The sequence below is a fragment of the Amphiura filiformis genome, unplaced genomic scaffold, assembly GCF_039555335.1.
Source record: "Amphiura filiformis unplaced genomic scaffold, Afil_fr2py scaffold_121, whole genome shotgun sequence".
Lineage (NCBI taxonomy): Eukaryota > Metazoa > Echinodermata > Ophiuroidea > Amphilepidida > Amphiuridae > Amphiura > Amphiura filiformis.
Window position 1 is genome coordinate 149,479 of NW_027305585.1, and position 11,875 is coordinate 161,353.

Below are 11,875 nucleotides of genomic sequence, written 5' to 3' on the forward strand. Positions count from 1 at the left end.
TATTGTTGAAGGCCGAGTTTCTCAGTGTCTGTATAGAATATTTAACCCAGTGACAATAAGATCATATTCCTCAAACACATTGATTGTATATTGAGATGAATTTATTTTATTACTAGTTATAATGAAAATAGACTGCATACGGTGGTCTGGTGCATATATTCTTTTGTTTTGATTATATCATAAAGCTAAGGTGGGTAACCTGATTGAAAATCTCATTCCCCACTTTACCTCATCACAATGCTGATTTTGGTATCAGATGAAAGCTCATATTTTTCATAAACATATTGAAATTTGGCGTTCCAAATCGGTGTATTTCCGAAGAAATCATCAAAAAACTGCCGAATTAGTCTCAACTATGGTATACCATAGTTGAGACTAATTAGGCAGTTTTTTGATGATATCTTGGGAAATACATTGATTTGGAACTTCTAATTTCAATATGTTTATGACAAAAATAGGGCCTTTCACTTGAAATCAATATATTACATGATCATGATGATTATCATTAATAAAAACAGTTTAGACTCCCAATATCACACTGTATAAATGTCGGTAATTCCATCAGGAATTAGTCACATTTACAAAAAACATTTACATTTTCTTTTTGCATAAGTGCTTGAAAGGGATGACATTTTATGTTAGATGTAAGTTTTAAAGAATTTGATTTTCCAAATATATCAGGTCACATTCCTTTAAATCCTTTTAAATTTTTTCGTTATTTTGGTATTTGTAAAAAAAAAACTTTTGTAAGACTTGCAGTTGAATATATGTGTTGAAAGAATATGATAACCTTCACTCTGCGTATTGAAAACCCAGAGCCTATTGAAAACAAAAACTGACAAACAAAAATCGAATTTTCTTGAGTTGGTAACGTTAAAGAGTGTAATGAACATGCGCAGATCGAAAAATAAGTCATTTCAGCTGATGAATGGCAACTTCATCATAAAATACTTATGCATGTATAAAAGGACCACAATCCATGGTTATTTAGGACGAACTTCACCGTGAAATATGACAGTTACATCTTGAGCTAAAGCAAAAATCAATTCGATGTTTTTTCTTAAAGTACCGTCTGAAGTTTCTGTTGTTGAGTTGGCAATACTGTCCACCTTTCCTTTATTTTTTGTCCTTTAAAGTAATCTATTCCGATCGGAATTCGTTTCAACTTAAATCGGTGATAAAGAAAATTATGCGACTTCCATGAGAGTGTTTGCAGCTTATTGGATGATAAAAGTAGCCACAGCCAATTGTTGCTTTACAAGCTCCCATTAATTAGGATCTGGGTTATTATCAATATCAAACATTGAGTCTACAATCCTGGAAATTTTCTGCTTGGTGCAAATACTACGTGCCTATAATAACAAAAAATTGAAATTGAATCAGCAAAATAGAACAGATTACTAAATTTATGCAGTCTTCGGTAAACGGCTTTTTTCAGAGCCATAAAAAACATGTATATTAGCAGATAGGCGAGATCTGCTTGTTCTCTGTTGACAAGGGGCAGTCTTCAGTGACCGGCTCTTTTCAGAGTCATCAGTAAGCAAGGAGCGGTCTACATGTCTTATTCTTAGGTACTTTGTCCTTAGGAAGTCAGAGCTACACTAATTGTAATTGATATTGATTTTACTATTTTTTATTATTATTGATTTGTGTAATATTTTTTATTATTATTGATATTGATGTTAATATTTTTGATCATTATTGATATAGATATTAATAGTTTGAATTATTATTTATATTGATTTTGATTATTGTTCATATTGATGTTAATATTTTTGATTATCATTGACATTGATATTTTTTAGTGGATGATCAGAACGTTGTGAAGAGTGGAAACGCCAAAGTGGACTATACGATCCGCACACACAGAGACTTTGATGTCGGCCGCTGAGTCACGTCATCATCGCCGCAATCCACCGTCAGCTGCCGTTCCTTGCCGTAAGCAAATCGGCTGCCAGCCGTCCGACCTCGTTGCTGGTTGTCGGGCTCCGTCGAGACATCGTCACTCGCCGCCCAGAAAACGTCCGGTTTTGGTCGCAAGTCTCCGTTTCCTGCCGCAGCCTTTCGTCCCTTACTGTCGTGTTGTCGCTGGAGGTCGTTCCCACTCGTCAGCTAATTGTGTTTTTCCTCTTTTTGCCGTCGCTTTGCCGTCAACATTTTGTGATTTTCACGTTCGTCACCTTTCGTTGCTTATCGTCCGTCATAGTGTGACCGGGCCTTAAAGGCGACGAACGCGACGAATAATTTCGGCCGTCTGCGGTCGCTAACGGATTCGTCAGCGACAACTAACGGCAACACACGATGCCGTTCACCCCTATTCGTCATAGTGTGACCGGGCCTTAAGATACACGCTTATTCGTCAACTATAGCCTTAATCAGTGGCGTAGCCAGGATTTTGGAACCGAGGGGGCACAACTTGTAAATGTACCGACGGAAATATTTTTTGCCGACGGAAGAAGTTGTGATTTGTTGACCCAAATTTTTTTGAATGGTTTTAAAAAGTGAAGAACAAAAAAAAAAAAAAAAAGAAGGATAATAGGCGGTACAAACATAAAAACATTAAAAAAAACAAAATTTTTATGTAAAATTAAATTACATTCACAATTTTTCATCATTTTTTTATAATTCACACCTTTTTATCTGTAAATAATAGTCTATTGTTTACATGAACCGACGGCCATGACGAGCAGGGGGGGCACCTGCCCCCACTGGCTACGCCACTGGCCTTAATCTCCTCCGTCTTCGCGGCACGTCAGTTGGTTTCCCCATACCTCGACAATATTAAACCGTCACATTCCATCGATTTACAATGTTTACTACATAATATATTGTATGCTCAACTTATAAACCAAAATTGTTAAAATGTGAACTATTTTATAATGTATTTGTTTATCTAAGTATTACACACGTAAATAGCATTTATGTAGGAACCAAAGGACCAAAATGGCCGCTAATGGCTCCTATTGTCTAGACCTAGGATACATATTCTTAAATTGTGACGTAATGTCAGTCGCCCTTCCCATAATTCAAAGTTGTTGGGTTTTTTGTTGTCGTTGTTTTTTGTTTGTTTTTTGGGGGGGTTTTTTGCCGGTGTTATTTTTATGGCAAGACACATCAAGGCAATAATGGGTATTATTGTTATGATAAAGCTGACGGGTTGGCGCCTAGATAGCTGTTTAAAACCTTCTTTTTGAAACTGGTCCGTTTCACAATACCTGGAATGTGTGGCGGGAGTACATTCCATGTGCGAGCTGCAAATGGAATGAAGGACCGCTTATGACTATAACAATGTTAGACTTTGGAATTTGAACTACAAGGTCGTGTGATCTAACTGAGCGGCGAAGACGAGGGTCAGTCTGGAGTTGGTCAGGAAATAGTTGGTATGGGGTGAGCTTACCGCTTATTTTTCTTAATTTGACAAGCCTACTATGCAATGTACGTCCTTCAGAGATCTGAGATAACTATTGACTTTGTTAGAAGTGAGAGAATTTCCAGGTATTGTGTTGTTTGCCGATGTCAAGTCATAAAAGGAGACACTGATAAGCTTTGATACCAGCAAGATTATATAAGCTAGTAAATATAAACCTGTATTTTAGATAGGGTATCTCGAGCTAACTGATACCAGGGCACTGTTATGAGAGGCAAGGACATTCAGAGACATGAATATAAATCGGAATTGTCTACGCTGCGCTGGCAAAATTCTCGTACTGGTACACGTTCTCGCGTGCACAACTTCATAAGATTGGGCTATTTTTGGATACTACATTTTCAAATATGGAGAACGGAAATGCTAGGGATCATATAAGCTGTACATCATTACATATGCCAGACATCATAAGGAAGAAACGAGATGGGCATGAACTAACAACGGATGAAATAAACTGGTTTATTGATGGGGTTGTGAACAAACATGGCGCTTGTGAGGATACACAAATAGGTAAGGGCGCGCATAGAATTAAGTTTTGGTTCTTGCCCTGAGGATTCGGCATTTGGCGAGGGGATTTTTTCTTTTTTATGCATTCTGTATCACATTTATGTAACTTATTTCCATACACAACCGGGAAACCGGGGCACACCGACATCGCCTGGTTAATAATTACTTGGTACAGCAGAGACACTAAAATCAATACCCGGGATCGATACATGTGAATGTGCTATGCACGATTTGATATTCAGACGATAAATCTTTGGATACCGGGGTGGAAAATGATGAATATCTCCAGTAATTTTTTTATTCTAAAGAAGCCATATTTTTTTGCTTGCACTTGAATATATTTGTTGAAAGGACATGATAGTCGTTAGCTTGCGTATTGCGAAAGAGCTGTGCGTATTGAGCTCAAAAACTGACAACAATTCTGATTTTTATATGTGCCGAACTACAGCGCAGCGTATAGGCCACTCGAGGAGGCAGTCTAAAAGCAGATGGCCCCATACCATGCTCACTCACACACAGAGAGGCCAGTCACCGGGCTATTGTCAGTAATCTTAGTCGGATGTTCCTCGACCCATTATGCGTCTCAAAACTATTAAACAGATCGGAACAAAACTATAGATCCAGAGTTTCTTTTTCTGTTGGTTTTTTCTTGTTTTTGTTTATTTTTGCCCCTAAAGCTAAATCGTGCCATATCTAACTTTAATAGTTTCTTATACTTACAGGCGCTCTTTTGATGGCAATATACCACAATGGTATGACTCCTCGAGAGACGGAAATATTGACATCAGCAATGACAAAGAGTGGCGACATTCTTGATTGGCCTGTTTCATGGAGAGGGAAACTTGTAGATAAACATTCTACAGGAGGAGTAGGGGATAAAATCAGTCTGGTTTTGGCTCCTGCTCTCGCAGCCTGTGGCATGAAGGTAAGTTTATTTGTTAGATTCTCTTTTAGCTTTTACTTTATTCTTAAAACTTGTTTCTTTTTTCTTTTTCTTTTTCGAGTTTGTTTTAATCCATTTTTCTCTTTTTCTCTTTTTTTCTTATCTTTTCTTTCTTTCTTTTTTCTTATTTTTTTTCTTCTCTCTTTCTCTCTTTCTTTCTTTCTTTCTTTCTTTCTATTTTCTTATCTTCTTTCTTTCTCTCTTTCTGTTTTTCTTTCTTTCGTTCTTTCTTTCTATCTTCTTCTTTCTTTCTATCTTCTTTCTTTCTCTCTTTCTTTCTTTCTTTCTTTCTTTCTTTCTTTCTTTCTTTCTTTCTTTCTTTCTTTCTTTCTTTCTATATATCATTCTTTCTAACGTTCTTTCGTGATTTTTTTCTTTCTATCTTTCTTTCTATCATTCTTTCTAACGTTCTTTCATGATTTCTTTCTTTGTTTCCCTATTTCCTTTTTATTTTCTACTTTTAATTTGTACATTTGCTATATTTTTATCTTATCGTCATGATCATTTTACAGCATACTAAAGGTATTTAGTAGATTTATTTTTCTTTCACTTATTTCACCCTTGATATATATAATTGTTTTCCTCCATTCGTTATTTGGTTTATTCATTTATCCAGGGTAGCCAGTTCAACCAAAATGCTGGGCTAACTCTATAATAAGAATAAACCAGGAAGTGCTTATTTTTGCTGCACCATGTAGTGCTACATACATGGTATAGAAGTGTATCTTACTATACTTAATACTTAGGCCTACTGACTAACTTTTTGGTCTCAAATGGATTATATCAAAATGACAGGAAGGTATGACCCCAAGTGGTGTTAAATGAAAAAGAAAAGAGCAAACAATATAATAGAAATATTTTCCACCACCCGTGGGTGATACTCCTCATAAGACCTGGATCAATATTCATCTACTCTGTCCCTGGATTCTGTCACTCGCCTTTTGGCCTTAAATGGATATAATCTCAAAATGCCAAGAAGGTATGACCATCGGGTCTTGTCAAATGAAAGCGAACAACTAAAGAATATGATCATAATATTTGCCCATCCGGGGTGACACAAAAACCGGGTCAATATTAATATTTTGAATTAAATATCTAAGAAACTAACAAGGTATTAACCCCGGATGGTGTCAAATGAATATAATTGTTTTCTTAAGGTAATACACTATTTTAAAGTGTTGCGATTTGGTAGTTCACAACATCTTGCGAATGGTAATGAGCTTTGGCAAAAATTGCATTGCTCATTTCCTTGCGAGCGTGTAGAAGAATTCAAATATCACAGAAATATTTTTATAGGTCCTGTGGTTCTTGAGTTATGTTGTAAAGAGGGCTGAAACAACAACACTTTTGTAAAATGTACATAACTCATTAACAACAATAAATTAAGCAAGTTTTCAAATTATATAATTTGTAGAATGAACTTTTGCAAAACATCAAGGTGTTATTTGTCAATAATTTATTGATCTAGAGAATGAAAATCGATTTTTTTTGTTGCTTCGACCAACAACACCTCGTCTCCCCTTAAAGGTTCCAATGATTTCTGGAAGAGGACTTTGTCACACCGGAGGAACTCTCGACAAACTTGAATCTATACCGGGGTACAATGTGCTATTCAAACACCAAGAAATAATTCAAATCTTGGACAAAGTGGGCTGTTGCATTGTGGGACAATCTTCCAACCTTGTGCCAGCAGATAAGAAGTTATACGCTACACGTGATGTCACGTCGACTGTTGAATGCTTGCCGCTACAAACAGGTATATGAATTAATTCAACTTATTAACGCGCGCTGTATGCATGGCATCAATGTGATGTTGTCACATGCAGGTATAGATGAGTTGACTTCTGACGTCAATGCTTGGCAGTATGCGCACGCATCATCACAATTTCCATTGTGTTTTGCCTGGCAGTATGCGCGCGCATCATATTTTGTTCAGGGCTCGTGTTTTTAAAACTCCCGCCACATCAATAAGGCTATTGAACAGTGTAGTGGTTGCATGGGGTTCACTCAAGCATATCGATACACCAGTCCCTTGCCTTTGTTATGACATTCAAATAACAAATAATGATAATGATTTGTCAGATGCCTTTCGAGAGCAGAAAAGTTGCCATATCGTACCGTAATTCTTATAACAAATATAGGGAATGATAATACCATAACTGGGAATAAAATTGTATTCTTATGAAAATAAGTCTGACTTTTTTACGAATATATTTTTTCTTGTAGAGTGTGTATAATAAATTACATGTACATATATATTACATAATCTGAAAGTCTCGTTAATTGTATAAATTGTATTTCGTGTTTTTATTTTAGTATACCTATTTCTAAACACTTTTCAATTATATACATTTTACAGCATCAATTATATCTAAAAAGGCTGCTGAAAGTGTGGACGCGCTAGTACTGGATGTTAAAGTTGGAAAAGCTGCATTCAATAAGACGAAATGCGAAGGACGGGAATTAGCGAAAGCACTGGTACTGTATAAATATCTAATCATATTAATCGCTAGAGTTTTCCATAGATTTTAAAGGTTTCATTGCATAAAGACCAGGAAAACAAATTGAAAAGAAATTATTCGAACGACAACAAATAAAACGGCCAGGCTGAAGAAATCTAGCGGTATTATAGCATTACTTATGACAGCAACATCTTGTGGATATTATTCGTTGATTACTGAAGTCGACCAAAACCAATATTAGATAGAAATGCATGTAGCCAGGGTTTTTACTTTCAGGAGCTAGGGGCAAGATTTGAAGACGAACGACGGTACCAAACTAGATAGTATTGAGCCAGACAGACAATTTACCAATATTATAACTACTCCTTTTAGTTGGTGGTAATAAGGTAGAGGGTATTGCAGACACTGTTTTCTATTCGATTCCATAATCTGAGCAAAAAAAGAAACAGTGCATTTAATTTTGTAATTATAACATTATGTCACTTGATTTCTCCGCAGATAAATGCTAGTGAGGGCCAAGGAGTCAAGACTATTGCATTACTCACAGATATGGAAAGTCCAGTTGGTAACACAATTGGTAATGCTTTGGAAGTAGCCGAAGCTTTGCAATGTCTGCATGGACGTGGTCCTGATGATCTTATGGAACTTGTATGTCAATTAGGTAAGTGTACATGTGGATACATAAACCAAGACATACAAAAGACAATTTATATATATTTTTGAGGCAAATGGATATATAGCTTAATATTTTATTTTACTCGGAACATGTGTACATTTTCACCTTATTCAGCTATCACACCAAGCGTACCAGAGCATGGATAGTCTACACTTGTGAACATTTTTAAAGATGATTCTGATGAATTCTGTGAGCATGCAGGAGGTCGGTACCAAATTTGTATTCAACGAATGTACACTTATTACCTGAGCCCTTTGGTGCAGTGGTCTAAGACTTCCACTCATAATCGCGAGGTACCTCGAGGTCGTGGGTTCGAGTAGTCCACGTGGGGCCAATATGTTGAGCGCTTAGGTAAGCCCCATTGAGTCTCCCAATCCAGGTGTACAAATGGGTACCAACTTTATTTTCTGCAGGGAAGGTGGCAGGCTGGCTGTTAAGGAGCTGTAGCGATCCCTCGCAGCAACATTTCATATGGAGGAGTCTGATTCAATCGCTTCAACACAGGTTCGTCCTCTTTACTCTTCACCTTTTTAGTTTTAACTTACTCATGTTATTACTTAATTGCTCCCTTTACAGGTGGACATCTCCTTGGCCTGGCGCACAATGCCCTCTCAGACGACGACGGCGTCAATGACATCCACAATGCTCTCTGTGATGGAACTGCGCTCAAATGTTTTGAGAAGATGCTGGTAGCTCAAGGTGTAGCTGCTGATCTTGCTGAAAAACTATGTGCTACAGAGATGCAGGATATTGACGATGTGTGGAAACAATTGAAGAGAGCAAAACATGCCACAGATATTAAAATACCGAGGGACGGTACGTGTGAAGATTTCCCGCCTTTCTCGAGTCACTTCGTATTCAAAAACGTAACGCATAATCGTTCTAAATATCCAAAATGATCCTATTTCGGTCCTATTTTAAGATAATTTTTAGCAATTTTACACTACTATTTTCTACTGATACCTAACTCCTTTGAACAGGTTTCATCGAGTCAATAGATGCCTACGAATTAGCCGTTGTCTCACAAAAGCTAGGGGCTGGTAGAACCAAAGCCACTGACAATATCGATCATGCTGTGGGTATTAGACTTTTCGTCGGTCAGGGATCAAAGGTCAAGGAAGGTAAGGATTGACATGGGAAAACAGTGCATGGTCGACGGGAATTGTATAAATAAACATAACGTTTCACCAGGTTCGCCGTTGCTCGAATTTCAACCAGCCTAATCGCGAAGTTTCCGTGGCCAAGTGGTTAAGGCACGGGTCTTGTAAACCTGATCGAGGTCCTGGGTTCAATTTCCGGGCGGGATCAATTTTTCTGCTTGTCTTCTTTAGTTTTTGCACGGCGAATGTTTATTAAAGGGGAATTTATATGTTTAATGATATACACGTGTTATGACACTATTTTCTTTCGATGATAAATATATCAGTCTGCGATCTCTTCTCACGTCGAGCACGCCAGATTACATATCTTGGTAGTCGGCAGCCAGCTCTTGATGGTGAAAGATCGCGTGGTATACTGGAAGTCATATTTTATGTTGTGACCATAATTATTTGAGAGGCGGAATTAAATAATAGTGAAGATATATCTTGCGATCTGCCTATTTTCTCTTCGTGTGTTTAGCGAGTCATTCCCTGGGAACTTTGAGGTCCGTTGGCCCGTTATTGCGGTATATGGGGCATATTTATTTCGAATGCATTTAGCATGCTTAGCAGGCCTACACTCAAATAGCCTATAATGTTCATGATAAGCTGATGTTCCGGTGGCAGAATTAAATTTAAACGTGCCACTATAGCGTCGTAAGCATTAGCAGGAGTTTGCTTTAGTATTAGTTACTAAACATAACACCAAAACTCCAATGACCAGTCATAAATCTAAACCTGATCATGTGATAATAAGTTGATTTCAAAATCTTGATAGCTTTAATTTGATACCAGGGAGAGCCTGGCGCAATGGTTAGGGTACTTGCCTTTAGTGCATGAGGTCCCGGGTTCAATTCCCGGCGGTGGCGATTTGCTGGAATATTGACTTGGAAAAAAAAGTCTGAATTTCTCCCCATGGTTCATTTAGAATTGGGTAAATGAATCATGAAAGTGCTCCGTCCTTCGGAGGGGACGTTAAGCCGTCGGTCCCGTGTGCAGAGAGCCATACCTGTACATGTATCTCGCAGCCAGTTTCAAAAAGAGTAGGGTGTTAACCCCTGACTGTTCCCAATCCGTCCCGGTATTCAAATGGATCCCAATGGAAATAAGAGGCTTTCTTGGGTTATCCAGGGTTGTCAAAACCCGAACAAATCAAATCAAATCAAATCAAATACCACATTTGCTACCAAAAGCTTTAAATTGACAATACCAGTATTTGAAATTTGTTGCATTTTCAAAAGTTAAAATAAAACGATCACGCAGTCGACATTGCTAATAAGCATGATAAGCGCGGTCAAACAGTTTATTCAATTTACCTTTTGAAACACGCGGGCATGGTGCGATCAATATTACTTAGCGATCGTTTCGAGCCATATAACATGGTTTACTTGTTTTACTTTTGAAAATGTACCAAATTTTATCGACTAGCATCAATCTTTGTCAATTTAGAGGTTTTGGTAGCAAATGTACTGTGGTATGAAATTGGAAATTTCTGCACACAACCGTATCAATAAAACTGTAACATACCCTGACCAGATTTAGATTTATGAAGGGGCACTAGAGTGCGGACTTTCGTTTGTGTCGTGTTTATGATGGACATAGCGTGAGACATATTTTTTCAGTCAAATGAAGTCTTATTGTATATTACTGTGACTGAATACGAATAGAGAGCTTGCGATTTCCAAACGCACATTTCAAACGCCCGTGCTTCTATTCAAAATCACTTTCATGTGACGGGATTTTGATTAGATGCACGGGCGTTTGAAACGTACGTTTGGAAATCACAAGCTCTCTGATATCAGTAACTGGTGCATGGGTAAAAGTTAGCTTTGAGATGGAAATCGCAATCTCTCATTATTGACTCCATGTAGGGGAAGTCAGGTAGCTCAAGTCAGTGAATCCTCGTTCGTCAAGTTCATGTTAGTCAGAATGGATTCCAGAACTCCGTCTGTGACTCCGTGATTGTCTTAGCAACACAGCGCTACTAACAATCTTATTTCAATATTTTCTGGTGCAAAATTAGAACATTTACGGAGTCGTTTCCCACTGCATGACACAGTTTATTCAGTCGATCTTTATTGAAGCAGTTTTATTTTAAATTATCTGGTCCGTACCGTTCACAGCTTAAAGGCCCATTCAGTGATTTGCTTATCCGCACGATTGTAAAAAATCATCAAGATTCAGATTTTGGTACCTTTCGTTGATGCAAGCCAGAGCAGTGAGCAGTGATTGCAATAATTGATAATAATACAATCACTAAAGATGCAATAGTTACTGACATTATGTTTACATCATAGGGTTAAATAGTATTTCACCATATTTTCAATTTCAGGAGAAACTTGGATTCGTGTGTATCACAACGAAGCAGCTCTACCGATTGAAACAGTCGAAACAATCCAAAAAGCTGTGACAGTAGTGGACACAGAAGTACTGAAATCTTCACGTATAATTGATGTTATCAAACCTGATTGAACACACACTGGTGATCTACCTGATGCTAGGGCTATTCCAATTCAACAATTAAAGCTATTGTTGATTTTGGTTAAACTCGATATTTCTGTTAAACTTGAAAATGTTGACCATGGTTTTTTTACTTCACATGTTTCGAATATAATTACATAAAAGGACAACAATCACCGCAAAATATGACAGTTACCATGGTTACAGCTTGAGATGAAGCGAAAATAAAATTGTGTTTTTTAAGTCCCGTCTGAATTTTCT

General features: G+C 37.4%; 1 protein-coding gene across 1 annotated transcript; it reads left to right on the plus strand.

Annotated features, from left to right (window-relative positions):
* Window positions 1-3,428: 3,428 nt before the first annotated feature.
* LOC140145042 (thymidine phosphorylase-like) lies at window positions 3,429-11,733 on the plus strand. The gene is made up of 8 exons (XM_072166829.1): window positions 3,429-3,937; window positions 4,657-4,859; window positions 6,405-6,633; window positions 7,237-7,355; window positions 7,838-8,000; window positions 8,592-8,831; window positions 8,996-9,136; window positions 11,487-11,733. Exons 1-8 carry the CDS (start codon window positions 3,775-3,777, stop codon window positions 11,624-11,626), a joined length of 1,398 nt encoding a protein of 465 aa, XP_072022930.1. The 5' UTR covers window positions 3,429-3,774; the 3' UTR covers window positions 11,627-11,733.
* Window positions 11,734-11,875: the final 142 nt, after the last annotated feature.

What these genes read in the sequence shown, in the direction of transcription:
- LOC140145042 (XM_072166829.1), top strand. Translation starts at nt 3,775, where the DNA reads ATGGAGAACGGAAATGCTAGGGATCATATAAGCTGTACATCATTACAT. An exon ending in TCGCAGCCTGTGGCATGAAG is followed by an intron (nt 4,860 to 6,404) that starts GTAAGTTTATTT and finishes CTCCCCTTAAAG; the next exon opens with GTTCCAATGATTTCTGGAAG. An exon ending in ATGCTTGCCGCTACAAACAG is followed by an intron (nt 6,634 to 7,236) that starts GTATATGAATTA and finishes TACATTTTACAG; the next exon opens with CATCAATTATATCTAAAAAG.